Source organism: Musa acuminata, chromosome BXJ1-3 (assembly GCF_036884655.1).
Source record: "Musa acuminata AAA Group cultivar baxijiao chromosome BXJ1-3, Cavendish_Baxijiao_AAA, whole genome shotgun sequence".
Classification (NCBI taxonomy): Eukaryota; Viridiplantae; Streptophyta; class Magnoliopsida; order Zingiberales; family Musaceae; genus Musa; species Musa acuminata.
The window spans coordinates 10,602,407-10,618,575 of record NC_088329.1 but is presented as its reverse complement, the minus strand read 5'-3'; the positions used below and the strand labels follow the sequence as shown (position 1 = coordinate 10,618,575).

Below are 16,169 nucleotides of genomic sequence, written 5' to 3'. Positions count from 1 at the left end.
TCTTAATTTTTTGGCCCGGTCCAAAATTAAATGGAGCCTCGGACTGAGTACTAATGTCATTAGTCGATACAGTATCTGCTCCTTTATGGCTTCGGTTAATTGCCTTCCTTTTGGACTATTAACCTTGTGATCTCCATCTGTACCTCCTCTCTCGCTCTCGCTCTCTCTCTCTCTTGTTGGAATTAGAGTGAGAGGAATGACGACTGTCACTGCCCTCTTTCTTTCTTTAGTTCCTGAAACCGAATTAAAGCTGGAGAGGAGAAGACGAGAAGTGATGGAACAGTAGCAGAGAGTGCAAGCTCCGAGGCTTGGAGAACCAAAGATCCCAGTTCTGAAGCCATGGAGAGGCACAGATGCAAGCTCTGCCACCGCCGCTTCTCCAATGGCCGCGCCCTCGGCGGCCACATGCGCTCCCACGTCGCCCCTGCCCCTCGTCCCATGAAGGCCCAGCAGCACCTCCCTTCTCCGTGCGCATCCTCGTCCTCCTTCCCGGCGGCGGATGAGGACAGTGTGGCGCCGGCGACGACGTACGGCCTCCGCGAGAAATCCAGGAGAAGATCCGGCCTTGTCGATCCGGAGTTCTCCTCTTCCATCGCCACAGCGAAGGGAGCCGGCAGCGGAGCTTTTCCTGTCGTCCAGGACGGAGAGAGCGACACGGAGACGTCCTTCCGACGGCGGCTCACCCGCCCTCGCCGCCTAGAGGATCCGTCCGCCGACGCCGAGCCACTCAGCTCCGTCTCTGACGCATCCCCCGACGAGGACGTCGCCCGCTGCCTCATGCTGCTCTCCCGCGACGCCTGGTCCAGGTGCGAAGCAGAAGCACGCCAATCCAACGGCTGTGACAACGCCAACGAGGACGAACTCTATTACGAGGAGGAGGAGGAGGAGACGCAGCCGCAGGCCACCGCTAGATCGTGGCGGAAGAGGACGAGGTACCAGTGCGGTACGTGCAAGAAATACTTCCGATCGTATCAAGCTCTCGGCGGCCACCGCGCGAGCCACAAGAGGGTGGGGGTAGAATGCTTTCCGATCGCCGGGATCCGAAACCGCGGCAAGGATCCCTCTGATGCCAATGCCGCCGATCGCGATCCCAAGGTATTCGAGTGCCCATACTGCTACAGGGTCTTCTCCTCCGGCCAGGCTCTCGGCGGGCACAAAAGATCCCATTTTTCCACCACCACCCCTGCTCGCCCTGCGCCGCTGCCGCCGCCGCCGCCACCGCCGCACTATCCCTTCGCGGTCAACGACGGTTTCATAGATCTCAACCTGCCAGCTCAGTTGGAGGAGGAGGCGGAACTCTCGGCGCTCTCCGTCGCAACGGAGTTCGCGTCAAAGTGATCCCCTTTCTCAAAGACGCCATTTTGGAGGCAATTCGAGGTAAATTATCCAGAGGAGACGCTATAAATAACGAAAAATCTAATCTTTCAGTGGTTAGACTGGAAGAAAACGCAATCCGAGCCTCATCCTTATCGATTTTTCATTGTGTTCTGTGCGAGTCGGATTTGGGTCATCAGTTAGAGTCGAATGATATGAATCATAGAGTGAGGAAAAGAATGTAAAAAGAACTTGCTTCTTTGTTCTACTTCTTTGTACTGTAATTATGTGAGTTAAAGGCCAATCTTTGAAGAAAAGCTGGTTTCTCTGTCACTGACGAAGAAGAACAGAAGAACCGGAAGTGGGATCAGCAGCGTGCGAGGCTGAAGGAAGAGGAAGAGCGATGCTTCCAGCTGTTGTTAGCTATCTAGTCTTCTTTCCTCTTCTTTCCTCCACTTGCTGCATCTGTTGTCCCTCATTATGACACTTTTGTTTCTTCCCTTATAATCTCCCTTCCATTTGCGCCTCTGTTTTGGACTCGCGCGACCTCCATTCTCACAGCGCTATCATTTCCGCCAAACGAGTCGGTTTCGGCTATGCTTGTAACGGCATTCTTCGTACCCGCTCATCTACCTGAGGAACAGGTGTGGACCCCAGGCCTCCTCGGAAACCGCCACTCGGGTGTTCGAGGCGAGTGCCGCAGGGATGAGCTGTTTTTCTCCGGCGAGATGCTCTGATGTGAGATAAACATGCAGCGGGGTTCTGCTCACCGCTTCGTGGAGTTTAGTGAATACATTTTCGCCTTACCGAACCAGAAAAGGTCATCCAGATAAAATAAAGCTAGATTGTCTGGTAATTCTGCAATAAATGCTCTACTATTTGTCTCGCGATGCTCTACTAAGCTTCGTGATATTTAGCATGGAATTAAAAGAACAAATCACTTTAATCTGCGGATCGTTCGATTGGCTTGTTAAGGCCGTTCGTTCACTGCAGCAACCGAGAATCTTTCGCAGGCAAGGGCGGCGATAAGTTAGTACGCTGGTGCGCGGTGACCGGACTCGTCCACGTTCTCCGCACCGGGAACTGGTCGCACGCCAACTGGACCTCCCGGAACGGAGGGCCACCCGCCTCGTTCTCAGTGGTGGTCCCCAGACGTACGTCAGATCCGAGATCGACGGCCGTGATCTTCTGCGGGCATCCGACGGTCGCGATCGTGATATCAGTGGCTTCACCGGTTCAAGCGTCCGTCTCACGCCGTGTCGGCTGAGCCACCGGCCAGGGAACGAGAGTTTCCCATTGGTCGACAAGCTGGTCGCACGCGCCGCGGTATATAAAATCTGCTGGTCTCCGATTAGTTTGTCTCTGCGACACAATGCATGACAAGCTTCCTCCAATATTTCGACATGTCAACGCCAGAGGACATATAAAAAGGATAAATATCCGACACAATAGTAAGAGTGTAACGTGGGGGCACACGAAACAGACGGAAGGCATGCATGCATGCATGCAGCCAACAAGGGCCGACTGGCGGAGTAACACGAGGATGGTGGCCGTGCCGCTAAGAACAGAGAACATTCCAACGACACCTGTTGCGTCATGTGAGGCCCGACTGCAACGCGAGCTCAGCAAATGTTACGTAACGTTTAGCTAAATCGCTTGTATGCAAGCTTTGTGTGCGAGACAAGTAAGATTCACTGTGGTCGCGTACTATTACTTGGTAGTAAGCACGCACATGCAGGTGCCCCTTTTCTTAGACGAAACGGTCATGCATGGTGGATGCGCCACTTGAATCGTTGGCGTGCAGGGATGCATCACACCAACTCTGTCTTAACTCGTGACTTGTCTATGACACGTCAGGCTTCCGTGACTTGCATGGCACATGGATGCATGACTCTTTTGTTCTCCGTGACACGGCGTGCTTAATTTCGTGACGTAAATGGCACATGCGAACGTGCAATACAGCGCACCATCAGCGATCAAACGAATCGATCACAAGAGTGAGATGTCAGTGAGGAGTGAGGGAGGACACATCACTCGGGCGAGGACACGTGATCAAGACCATTCCCAATCGAAAATGTTGAGCTGTCGGAGAAGACAAAAGGGAAAGAGATGGGATGTGAGTCACCTGATCTCATGAAGAAAGAAACCCGGAAATGCAATCCTCCACCGCCAACACAGCTAGAGAGTCCGCCTGATTGAGTGTACGATAACGTAACTTCGGTCCCGCCCCACCCGACGGCTGGCGTGCGGACGCCGGACAAATTAGCCCGCGTCGTCAAGTTTCTTAGAATTGCAGGGCCCACCTGACGAGTGGTTCAGAAAGCGTGTAGTAGTTCTGCACGGGCGCACGAGTGCGCTTAGCGTTTCTCCTGGCTGTGACTGACAATTCAGAGATAAGACCCCCGTCTGGCGCTTCAGTTCCCGTTTCCCATTTTTCGGTTCCCGTTTCAAGTGATCCAACTTAAAACGAGGGGGAAAAACCGAAAATTAGGGTGAAAAAGAGGAAGAAAAATAAGGGGAAAAAAAAAGAGGGAAGAAAACGCGAAGGTTTCAAGGAAGGTGGTGACATGTTAGCTGGATCGCAAGCGAAGGTTCCCCCTCCTCTCTGATCGCTCCGATCCTCGTCTGCTCTTCGGGTCTAGTGGTCCGTTCCGTAAGTCCTAATTTCTAGAGATCGATTCATCTTCCCTGTCGGAATCCCCGCGAGCTTGCCTTCGTTTGCATCTTTGTTTGGTTTCAGATAGGCATATATCGGAAGAATCCCCGGATCCTGCTATCTGCGGCTTCCCGCGACTCTGTTTTCCCAGCGAGGACCCATAATCTGTGGATAAGGTTAGAGATCTGCTAGGGTTTTGGATAATCTTGGTCGAGTTTAAGCTGAGATTACGAGCTTGGGCCGCTGGATCTTTTGTAATTTTGATCTCGCAAGGAGGGTTTGGCCATTATTAGGTAGGTCACCTGGTGGATTAAGAAAATTTTGCAGTTCTTGCCTTTGGGGAAAGAAGGCGAATTTTGTATCGATAGAGTCGCTTTGTTGGTGATCGAATGGGATCTCCGTCTCCTCTCCAGGTGGAAGACCAAACCGATGAGGATTTCTTTGATAAGCTCGTGGATGATGATTTTGGAGTGGAGGGATCCACTCCTCATTCCGAAAAAATTGCTAGAGATTTATCTAACCTCAGCCTTGATGATGTTGGTACCTCACTGGAGGATCCCGTCAATGCTGGATTGATTTCTGAATCAAATGGTCAGCAGCAAAGTGGGTCATTAGAGTCGTCTGAGTTTTCAGATAGGGGTGTTTTGGTCTCAAAGCACAGCATGCCTTCTATATCTTCTGTGGATCAGGTAGTCCCATTAGAAAGTTCATCTATGCGCACTGTTGGGATTGAACCACAAGGTTTGTCAACTGGTAAGAACGATGGATCAAAGGGAACAAGTGTAAAGGAGGTCCAGTGGAGTGCATTCAGTGTTGGCTCACAGCAGTTTGACAATGCTGGGTTGGAAACCTCTTCTGATTTCTTTGCTCAGAATGCTGATTCATTGGCTGATAAACTGAAATCTGATGCTGACCTTAATTTTGTTCCTCTAGAAAACCAAAATGCAAATATCGAACCATATACAGATTCCTCAAATGACCAGGGTGTGCAACTTGTTGGTTCAGCCACTGAGCAGAATTGGGATGGAGTTGATGCACAATACTGGGAAAGTCTCTACCCTGGTTGGAAGTATGATGCAACCACTGGGCAGTGGTATCAACTGGGTGGTTATGATGCAACCACAAATACACAGTTAAATAGCTATGAAACGACTATTGTGAATTCACAGGGGGATTTCATGGACAGTGCTCAAGATGCTGATTTGGATTCCAATTTGGGGAGTTCAGATGTGTTATTTTTGCAGCAGACTTCACCATCAGTCTTGGAGACCATAGCAGAGGAAAGTACATTAAATACTACTTCTAGTTGGAATCTTGGTTATCAGGGTAGCATGGATTACCCACCTAATATGATATTTGATCCTCAATATCCAGGATGGTACTATGACACAAACACCCAACAGTGGTACACTGTTGAGTCATACACTCAGACTAAAGAGATGGTGCCAACTGTAGCTCAGAATGAGGTGGGTGCTTTGGCTGACTACTCCAAAGGGAACTACCACATATGTGATGATGTTGGCCAATCTGAACAAAGCACTGATGGTGTCCTAGCCGGCCAAGTGTCTGGAGAGTGTTGGAATCATACAACAAATAGCTATGCTCAGAAGAACATGCTCCAGGTTGAACAAATGGACGAAAGTAGGCAGTCTGGAGTTTTATCTGGAAACCAGCAGATAGGGAGCTTTTACAGTTCAACCATCCCCGGTGGAAGTTATGCAGATCAAAATGTAGGTTTCAGGACATTTCAACCTGTTGTGAAGCATAATTTTGGGAGCAATAATGACACCATTAGGCCTCAGAACTCTATCCAGGGGGAAAGCATGTATCAGATGAATCATCAAAAGATGGCCCCAAATGCACACGATAATTTATCCAGCAGCTACACAGGCAATCAGATTCAGAACTCAGTTGACTACTCTCAGCATTTGTATCAAGATACAAATGCTTCTTATACTCAGTTCTCTTACGTTTCTCATGAAGGAAGATCATCAGCTGGGCGTCCTGTACATGCTTTGGTTAGTTTTGGATTTGGTGGAAAACTCATAGTCATGAAAAATTCCAGCTCTTCTGGAACAATTTTGGACTATGGAAGCCAGGTGGGTTCAAAATTTTCTAACTTTATTTTAACAAAGAGAGTACTTGACATCTTGTTTTGGTTGTATTTCAATTGTTTTGCGACTAAAATTGGCTTTCATCTGAAAGGGAACTGTTGATGGTGCAATCTCAATCCTTAGCTTATCGGAAGTTGTGATGAACAAAGTTGATGCATCTAGCACTGTTTCTGGCAGTGTCTTGGATTACTTCTGTTCCCTGTGTCGTCAAAGTTTTCCTGGTCCACTTGTTGGTGGGAGTGCTGCTACAAAGGAAATAAACAAATGGATAGATGAGAGAATCTTGAGCTACGAGTCTCCTGTCATGGAGTTTCAGAAAGGAAAACTTTTGAAGCTGCTTCTTTCATTGCTCAAAATATCATTGCAACATTATGGAAAACTCCGATCTCCTTTTGGATCTGACCCATCATTAGAGGTTTTATAACATTTGTTTCATAGTAACTAACTATTTCTATGTTCTTTTTGCTTGTTGCAGTTTTCTAACTTTTAATTCTTTACAGTCCTTGTCTGAAATATTTTACCTGCTAACACTTTACTTTCCTGTTTAATGTTATGAACATGTGCTGAAGTCTCTTAACCTTGGGATTTCATATTACTGTATCTGGCTGTTATTGGACTTGCTATTCTCAAATAATGCAACTACTCTTTTTTCATACCTTAGTAATCTTGGTTCACAGGCTGTTCCCACATCCTTAGATTTTTTTTTCCCCATTGTCTTGTTGAGTCACAATCTCAAAGTATTGCAAATCTTGTGCGACATTTACTATAGCATGTATCTGTTCACTAAATAGGATGAGATTGTGGCAAATGATAACCATATCTGAAGGCGGTGTTGGTTTGAGGGTTATAATCATGGTGGTGTGATGGTGGTGATGGTGGCTATAACATAAAGGAGCATTGAATTGCTTTTCAAAGGGATCATTCTCTTTAGGTTATAAATAAAGTTTAAGTTTATAAGATTCGGAACCTCTTATGGAACTTGCATATATACCTGTAGGTCTTACCATTTTGATTCTTTGATGGTTTGTTTTGAACATCTTATATTCGAGGGAACTTGACTTGTGATAACTTACTAGACTCCATTTATTTATTCAACTATAAACCTTATTATTATTATTTTTCTCCGTAGGCACTAACTATATTCTGTTTGAACTCATTGAATTTGGATATGGTGAATCTTGCAATTATATATGGCTTTTAATAAGTTGTCAGTAGTTAAAGATCAGAATTGTTTGAATGTTGATATGGATGACATGTTACCAATATATATTTGAAGACTAGCTAAATTACCAATGAAATTTTTTGGATCAAGAGACTTGAAAGAAAATATGACCAGAAATCAAATAATTGGAGGAAATCAAATAATGGGAGCATTTATATTTAGGATGGATAAGCATTTATATCCATAATAAAGATTTCTGGAGGAGATTTTTGAGGAGATTTTAATTTTCTTTGTTGTCTTCTTGTGAGTCAATTTGAAGCAAGACCATCTTTGGTCACCGACTTAGGTTTCTTTGTTGTCTTCTTGTAAGATGTATTAAATATATGAAAAATTTATTCAGGAAACCTGTCATGTGTGAGGGGTAGCATTTGCAGATTAAGGCTCTACTGGCATACAATTGCAGTCTTTATGGTGCTATAATAGTGGGTACTATTGCTGATCTTTGCAAGTCTAGTTCTATCTTGAATAAATATTCGATGGCCCATTTGTTTCTATAAGCTCAGGCGAAATTGGATAACCCTGGTCAGGTAAATACACCATTCCTCTTAATATTTCTAATATGAAAAAAAATAGAAAGCTTTCCACAAGTTATATGATGCTTGAAAAAAATTATGAGATTCTTGTCTCATAATATGCATATTCCTTGGAGTGGGCTAATGGATACAGCCTTGGGTAGTTATGTTCTTAGTGGTTTAAGTCAGTATCTCCAGATTCTTTGGTACTGCTTGCCTAATTTTTTGAGTGAGTTATCCCCTGATGGCTAACTTCCAAGGTTAACTGTTTTGAGGTCTTTATTTCCACCACAGGAGTCACTTCTAATCAAGCTTATGATCAAAAAGTATGTTAACACATTGAAACTAGCAAACACAGCTGCTAACCTTGCCATTGTTCATCTTGGTGTTTAAAAAGTAAATAGTAGCTTCAGAAAAAGAATACTTGATCTTTAGGGTCAAACATACATTAACTTTGCTCTTGGACTGCTTAATTTTTAGCATGTGTCCTTTTGATTTTGATAGTATTTTTCTCTTGGCAGGATGTAAATGGCCCAGAAATGGCAGTAACTAAGCTGTTCGCTTCATCTAAAGAGATCAATGCTCCTTTAGGAGAATATGGTTGGTATACTCATTGTTTGAATAATATTCCATCAGAAGGACAACTACAGGTATTTTCAATTCATCTAAGCTTAACACAAATAGACTGATGAATGGCCTTTAGATGTCTATACTGTGTGGCGGTTATTTCAGGCTATTGCTGCCAAGGTACAAAGCCTTCTTGTTTCTGGTAGAAGGAAAGAGGCTCTCCAATGTGCACAGGAAGGTCAGTTGTGGGGTCCTGCACTTGTTCTTGCTGCACAGCTCGGCGACAAGGTTCGTGCAACTTTTTGCTTATTTATGCAGTTACAAAAACATTTGGATGATTTTGATGTGGTCATAGACTATTACAGGATCGACAATTCATTTGATTGATTAGAACTGGTTGATTCTTCACTAGCTCTGATATGTCTTTCATTACTTTGAGTACAGTTTTATGTTGACACGGTGAAGAAGATGGCACGCCATCAGTTTAGATTTGGATCACCTTTACGAACACTGTGCCTACTTATTGCTGGGCAACCTGCAGATATATTCTCTATGGACAACATAGCTTCATCTAAACAGCCTGCAGAGGTGATTTAAACACTCGCTACTTCTAGATAATCAATTTCTGCAGAGGTGATTTAAACACGTGCTAGTTGCTTCTATATAATCACTTGTTAGTTAGACTTTCAGTTGGATGTTCTCAGTTACTCATCCCTTGTGCTCAATGTATGAGGTTGTCTTTTTCATTTATATTTCTATTAGTCTTTCTGAAGGCTAATGTCTGTTGAATCAAATTGGTACTGTTGATGTAGGAAAGGGCACCTGTTAATTCTGCCGCTTTGGAATAGTACATTTGTTATTTTCTATTTTAAGTTACAAAACAATTGATAGTTACTTGTGGAGTAGAGGGTGGGCTTTGGTGTATTTGATAAGTTTGCTCTGTGCATTATATGACCAGAGTTCGAGTTGTGGAAACATTTTCATTTGTCTGTCTCGATATAATTTTACTAATTTAGGCCGCGGGCTTGATAAATCTATATGAAAGATGTTCTTCTGCAAATATAATAAATTGTCATATTTCAGGGTCTATAAGAAATGTAATGGTCAAAGTTTAGAAAATCACAAGACGAATGGAATTTCTCTTTTTAACATTGTGTGAGGTTTAAGGCTTTCATCCCTATGAGTGATTTATTATAGAGTGAGTTCGGTAGTCATCATCCAATGGTGTGTTTCAATCATCAATGCATTCGATAAATGTGAGATCAAACACCAAAGCATGACATCTAGAAATCAAACTGGGTCCCAATATTATTTTCTCTTTCCTCACCATATTACTAATTCTAGAAAAAAAATACTGCCAGAATCCCATCATGCTCGTCTGACATCATTAACTGACTAGTTCTAGAAACTCAGTTCATGGTTCTTCTGGAATCTAATCTTTAGTATGTGCCTCATACTTATAGGCTTATTTGCCTTTTCTAATGACTGGCAGATCCACGCCAGTGGGATGTTGGATGAGTGGGAAGAGAATTTGGCCATTATAACTGCAAACAGAACAAAGGATGATGAACTTGTAATGACTCATCTTGGAGATTGCCTATGGAAAGAGAGAGAAGAGGTTTTTTTGACACTTTGTGTTGTATTCATCCTTTTACCTTATCATTTATGTTGTTTTCCTTGTTATACTTTATGCTACATTGTCTCTATGTCATATTCTGCAGATAAGTGCTGCACACACATGCTACTTGATTGCTGAAGCCAATATTGAGCCATATTCTGACAGTGCAAGACTCTGTCTTATTGGTGCGGACCACTGGAAATATCCCAGAACATATGCCACACCTGATTCTATTCAGGTTTTGTCCTTTAATTTGACACCTTTTATGTTAACATAACAGAATTTTTACGCTAATTATTGATCTTGTTTTGTTGGTTAGAGTTGCTTTACAAATTCAGAAAGATATTGATAAAAAAGTTAGTTGTCATTTTAGTTGCTTGCTGGTTTTGATTTTGTATCTGTTTGTTCTGAAATATGAATAGGGTCACATTTTGAGAATGCTCCTTCCAACTGCTGTGCTAAAAAAATATTACAGGCTTTTGTCTGTTAAGTTGTTCTAATATGTTGATTAGTTATCATAAAGACAGCCCCATGTACGGGGCTTTTATCACTGTACAATTTAGAAAGTGCCAAGATTGTCCCATAATATGTGCTTGATGCTTAGGTCAAATTGAAGCCATCATAAAGTTGTGCCAAGGCCCACCCTCTAAAAGAGGGCAGTCCAGCGGAAGGCCCATGCTTGCGGAAAGAATATTTTGGCCATCTGAACTCAATCATGAAGCAACCTTACTGTGGCGTCCATTGAATAGTTGTCATGTTTTTTTCCCATGTAGATAATCCTACGAGTCAACAACATGCATATACTCAAGCATGGATGTGTGCTTATTCTGTTGAAACATGTTGGCTGACACATTTGTGTTTCTGTGTGATGATTGTCCAACCTTGTCCAGTTGCATTTGTTTGTATACTTGCGTACTTCTGCATATGGATGCCTACCTATTGCCCTGCCTACTAGAGACATATTCAAAGATCCCACAGTAGTTTGTTTATATTTTTTCCACTTGTGGTGAAATCATCAAGGGAACAAGTATATGATCTTTCAAACTCTTGATACAAAATTATACGATTGTATAAAAAATTTCATGTGTTTTCACTGTTTGCTGTTGTTTTAGTTTATATTTTGGAAGTGGTGCTGCATAAAATATCACCACGTGACATGTACATAGGGAAAACACATTAGATGCTTTCAAATGCCCATCTTCTTGTTTATTATATTGTGGTTCCCTCTGTTATATTCTGGTTCTTATTGTTTTGGCTGCAAGCCTTGCTAGGATGTTGCTCACTTTCATTTAAAGATCACTTACAGTGGTTTTAAAGGAATTGGGATCAATCTTTTAATGTTTTTGCCTTTGTTAATCAAAGGAGTGTCCGCTTTGTGTCTTTTACTAGTGAATATTGCACTTTTGATGTGGTGGAATCGACTTTTGATTTTGTAGTGATGATGAATCTTCAAATCATTTGAAGCTAAAAAGAAAGCATATAGTTGAAGAATGGGAAAATAGATTCACCTGTAGATAGTTGTCATCAATTTCTTTTATAACCTTTTGATGAAAGACATTTTTGTTGACTTAAATGTCAACATTATTTGTTCTTTGTTTTGGAAAATCTTGGTGCTCAAGGCCTATATATGTTGAAAAGCCAACCAAAGCTGATTTTGTGCAAACTCTGTACAGCGAACAGAGCTATATGAATATTCAAAGGTGCTTGGAAATTCTCAGTTCATCCTACTGCCTTTCCAGCCATACAAGCTAATTTATGCCCACATGCTGGCTGAAGTGGGGAAGATCTCAGATTCGCTGAAGTGAGCAGTAGAGTTTTCTTTCTAATTGTTTTTGCCCTGTCTCTTGACTTATATATCAGATCTAATATAGGTACTGTCAAGCATCTTCAAAGTTGCTGAAGAACTCTGGTCGTACTTCTGAGGTTGAAATGTGGAGATCAATGTTATCATCCCTTGAGGAGAGACTGCGTGCCCACCAGCAGGTAATTCAGTAGGAGGTGCCTATGATTGTCTTGTATCATCGCTGCATAGACTCTTGAAGTGTTCTGATCTTTTTCGACTGTATTTATCCAGGGTGGCTATGGTACAAGCTTGGCTCCTGCAAATCTAGTTGGAAAATTGTTCACCTCCTTTGACAGATCCATTCATCGCATGATTGGTGCACCACCAGCACCTCTGCCGCCGATGCCTCAGAGGAGTGTTACTGATAAAGAAACCCACACTATTTTCCCAAGAGTGGCAAATAGTCAATCTACAATGGCCATGTCCTCTTTAGTTCCATCAACATCAGGAGAAACCATTTCTGAGTGGACTGGTGATAATAGTAGAAAGAGTAGGCACAACAGAAGCGTTTCAGAGCCTGATTTTGGTCGAAGCCCAAAGCAGGTGGATTTTTCTCTTTTAGATAAAATTTGAATTCATCCAGTTCAACTTGTTTACCATATTTTGGTTCTCTTTTATCTTTTTTCATTTTGCTTTTTCCATCGACCACGATGAGCTATATAGATTCAGTGAATTTTGAGTTTATGAGAAAAAGAAAACCTTTATGGTTGTTTACTGACTTCAACAAAATATTATGGAAGGATTCAAGCTCAGATGGTGCACAAAGCAAAGCAACAGTATCTGGTGGGTCACGCTTTGGACGTATTGGCTCACAACTTCTTCAGAAGACCATGGGGTGGGTGTCAAGGTCGCATCGCCAGGTACTGTCTGACATAATTGGTTTGTGCAACTTTTAGGTTTCTCAACCCCTACATCCTCCCTATTTTACTTACATATATATATATATATATATATATATCATGTTCCTGGTAATGCGAAGGCAAAACTGGGTGAAAGCAACAAGTTCTATTATGATGAAAAACTTAAGAGATGGGTGGAGGAAGGTGCTGATCCTCCTGCTGAGGAACCTGCCATACCACCACCTCCAACAACAATACCATTTCAGAATGGTATGCCTGATTACAATGCAAGTAATGCTTTTAAGAGCGAGAACAACATCAAAGATGCTTTCCAGCGTGAAAGCCACACAGATAAGTTGGGGCCAGTGACAACACCTTCAGTTCCATTGGAACATAATTCTGGAATTCCACCCATTCCACCCAGTCAAAACCAGTTTTCTGCTCGTGGTAGAATGGGAGTTCGTTCAAGGTAGACCTTCTCATCATTTACCATTGGTCTTTCTTCTCAATATAAATCTGGTTTGCAGGGATGTTAATATTCCATTGTCACCTTTCAGATATGTTGATACATTCAACAAGGGCGGTGGCTCTTTGACAAACACTTTCCAGTCACCTGCAGTTCCATCTGTGAAGCCACTGGTTGGAGCAAAATTTTTTGTGCCCAACACACCTGCAACAGTGGACGAACGGGAAACTGATGCAGCAGGGAAGAACAACCAAGATGTCTCCACTGGTGAAGAACCACCTAAATCAGTGATCAGAGGAGCATCCTTTTCATCGCCATCACCATCTTCATCATCCATGCAACGGTTCCCAAGCATGGATCACATAGCAGCCCCTGTTGGAAACAAAGGGTCTGCAGCAGCATCATGGACTGGCAATGGTCCCTTGTCCAGAACGAGAGCAGCATCTTGGAGTGGTGGTTACCCAGAATCAGTCAATCAAAAGATGACTGGGATGAATCCCATGGGCAGCACCACCACCACACAAGCTGGTGCATTCAGCAGCTCATCCCTGCAGCGGAATGGTAGTTCCCTGGGGGACGACGACCTGCACGAGGTTGAACTCTGATGCATCGCCATGTTAGTAGACGGGTTCCACCTGGTCTTCAACTCCACCGGAAAACCAGATTGGGTAGGAATTCCGAGAAATCTGTGGCCGTGTTGGAAGCACGGGCGACAAGTGTTTCCCCCCCCTGTAACTGTTGTGATTATGGGTGCCTGAGGTCATGTCATGGTGTCCTTTTTACGTGTACAGATAATTTGTTGATTTATTGATCCCCATGCCGTTTGTCATACGAGAAAAAGATCAAATTCGGCATAGTATTATTGTCTCTATTGTTCTTTTCTGGCTCTACCACCTGGTGATACGGAGTGATTTAAATGTTTCTATTTATTGTAAGGGATGATCTGAAGATTAAAATGGTCATTATTATTCCACTGCCATTTTATCCTAATCTCCTCGTCCTCATTGTTACCGTCACACTTCAGAAGCAGCAGCGTGGCGCTTGGACGGTGCATCATTCCCCTCCTCGGCATGCGCAAATTCCAAAGTAAAGCTCTCTACCTTTACCTGTTCTTATATTTATGATATCTATGAAATATGCAGAAAGGTCTGTGTCTCGAGGATGATAATGCCCTTGCCAATTATTGGTGGGTCAATCTTGCAGGTGGATTACAAGAAATTTCAACAGTGAAAGAGATGAATTCATCATTGAGGATAAAAAAAAAAAAAAAACTGGGAAGTCAAAAGCATTGGTAGCCCAGAGGCTAAAATTTAGGTTTGTTTTTTCTACTCTTAATTGAACGACATACAAAGATACTTAAACATGACATCTGTCATATTTGCAAAAATGAATTAACCACTAGGATGTCTAAAATTTATGTTTTCTTTATATTTTCATGTATTGTTATTTGTTCCCAAGTATAGTTCTGGAAATAGGAAAGGATATAGTTCTTTATTGCATTTAGCTCATTCTTGTGCTACAGGAGTCATTATATATGGTTCATGCCCATGCCCATGCCTAGACATAAAATTAGAAACTTTGAACTTCCTATTATCACTTAGTTGTGGAGTTTATTCTCTTTGCAGATGATTTAATCCTTGGAATCTATACTTGCTGTTTCTTGTTTTCACTCAAACCCCAGAGTACTCGAGATGGTGGGCAACACCATTCTTGTGTAGTTCTCATTTCTTTGCAGCTTCTTGGCTGTGTTGAAGTCTTGTGTTTGCTTTATTTTCAATCGTCTCTCTTCCTCTTCTCTCTCTTACCGAACTAGCTGTGTTGCTGTTCTTCAAGATGTTCCTAAGAGTTCAAGCCATCTATGCTTGATAAGAACTTCCACAAGTTGACCCAAGTTCCAGGAAAAGATCAGAGACATGATTGCATGCAACTGTTTCTCTTTCTACTTCAAATAATTGTATATTGGACAGAAGCTGGAAGCGAGTGTCATGCAATCATGTGTAAATAAATCTCAGCTACATTGTTTGAATTAGGTTCTAATAATGTTTTCTTGGCTCCACTTCAAATGTCTAGAACAAAACTAGGCAGCCATGAACACTATTTCTTCTAGAATTCAACTTTATATATATATATATATATATATATATATATATATATATATTAATTGCTGATTCAGAACTGTTACTTCCATAATAAATAGCTGATGCTGCTTTCTAAACCATTCATTTCTGAAAATATCATTAAGCAGGACGTGGACGGCTCTTACGAGTTATGAGTCTGAGATTTGCCGTGGAATCTGCCTAGCCACTGGCACAAAGCAATGGTACCATTGTTGCAGCATCTCGTGCCGCTGATTTCTGATACCTGCACAGGATGGAGTTGCCACGATGCAGAAGACTACAGCGAGAGGTTGTGCTGTCACAATTGTTCTCATTGCTGCTCTGTTACAGATTGGCTCGGCAGGAGATGAGCTGGGAACGGAGGTGGCGAAGGGCCCAGATTCCTTGTGGATGCACATGATCGACGTCTCTCTCGTATCAGAGCCACAGCCTTATCTTGTTCTTTGTGTATGGTTCACAAAGAACCGAGGACCACTGCAAGCCCATAACTGATAGAAGACATTTGCGCTGCATGATGTGCTACAGTTCCACGGCTTTCATCAAGTAAGAATGTTATGCACGGATTCATCTCCTCAGGTATTACATACGTACATGGGATCACCATCTGCTGCGGGTTCTCAGTTGACTTGTTAGTTTGAAGGAGGCATTGGGACTCGCAGGTTTCTCCATTTTCGCCACTATCAAGCTGCATCTTCTTGATATTTGCTCTTGCAGCTCTTTGCTGGTGGTTGCCAGCAGTCAAGAAGGTTGTGCTTTATATGCCAGCGACATGGCCGGTTGCCAGTTTCCATCTACAGAGTAATGTTTCTTGGACCATTCGATGGTAGAATTTGCAGTCAAAGCGTACAGTTGGATGCTGAATCACATGGTTGGCAGTAATCCACCATCTGACGTGAGAACA

The 16,169-nt window shown here is 42.8% G+C and overlaps 2 protein-coding genes across 4 annotated transcripts; both read left to right on the top strand.

Annotated features, from left to right (window-relative positions):
• Positions 1–82: 82 nt before the first annotated feature.
• Positions 83–1,618, top strand: LOC103973102 (zinc finger protein ZAT1-like). The gene has a single exon (XM_009387575.3). It carries the CDS (start codon positions 340–342, stop codon positions 1,336–1,338), a length of 999 nt encoding a protein of 332 aa, XP_009385850.2. The 5' UTR covers positions 83–339; the 3' UTR covers positions 1,339–1,618.
• A 2,150-nt stretch (positions 1,619–3,768) lies between these two features.
• On the top strand, positions 3,769–14,022 carry LOC135622950 (protein transport protein SEC16A homolog). 3 transcript variants are annotated; one of them, XM_065125329.1, is made up of 14 exons: positions 3,769–3,958; positions 4,055–6,069; positions 6,176–6,499; positions 8,340–8,468; positions 8,551–8,673; positions 8,830–8,973; positions 9,878–10,003; positions 10,107–10,241; positions 11,677–11,804; positions 11,875–11,986; positions 12,078–12,389; positions 12,587–12,706; positions 12,826–13,154; positions 13,243–14,022. In XM_065125329.1, exons 2-14 carry the CDS (start codon positions 4,360–4,362, stop codon positions 13,754–13,756), a joined length of 4,206 nt encoding a protein of 1,401 aa, XP_064981401.1. In that variant the 5' UTR covers positions 3,769–3,958; positions 4,055–4,359; the 3' UTR covers positions 13,757–14,022. The 3 variants fall into 3 exon arrangements, with proteins under 3 accessions (XP_064981401.1, XP_064981410.1, XP_064981395.1); XM_065125338.1 differs by having other exon boundaries at positions 3,769–3,967; XM_065125323.1 differs by having other exon boundaries at positions 3,769–6,069.
• Positions 14,023–16,169: the final 2,147 nt, after the last annotated feature.

Excerpts from the sequence above, each read along its gene's own strand:
- LOC103973102 (XM_009387575.3), top strand. The coding sequence starts at position 340 with ATGGAGAGGCACAGATGCAAGCTCTGCCACCGCCGCTTCTCCAATGGC.
- LOC135622950 (XM_065125329.1), top strand. The coding sequence starts at position 4,360 with ATGGGATCTCCGTCTCCTCTCCAGGTGGAAGACCAAACCGATGAGGAT. Across the intron at positions 10,242-11,676 it reads CCACACCTGATTCTATTCAG|CGAACAGAGCTATATGAATA; the intron begins GTTTTGTCCTTT and ends AACTCTGTACAG. Across the intron at positions 13,155-13,242 it reads AGAATGGGAGTTCGTTCAAG|ATATGTTGATACATTCAACA; the intron begins GTAGACCTTCTC and ends GTCACCTTTCAG.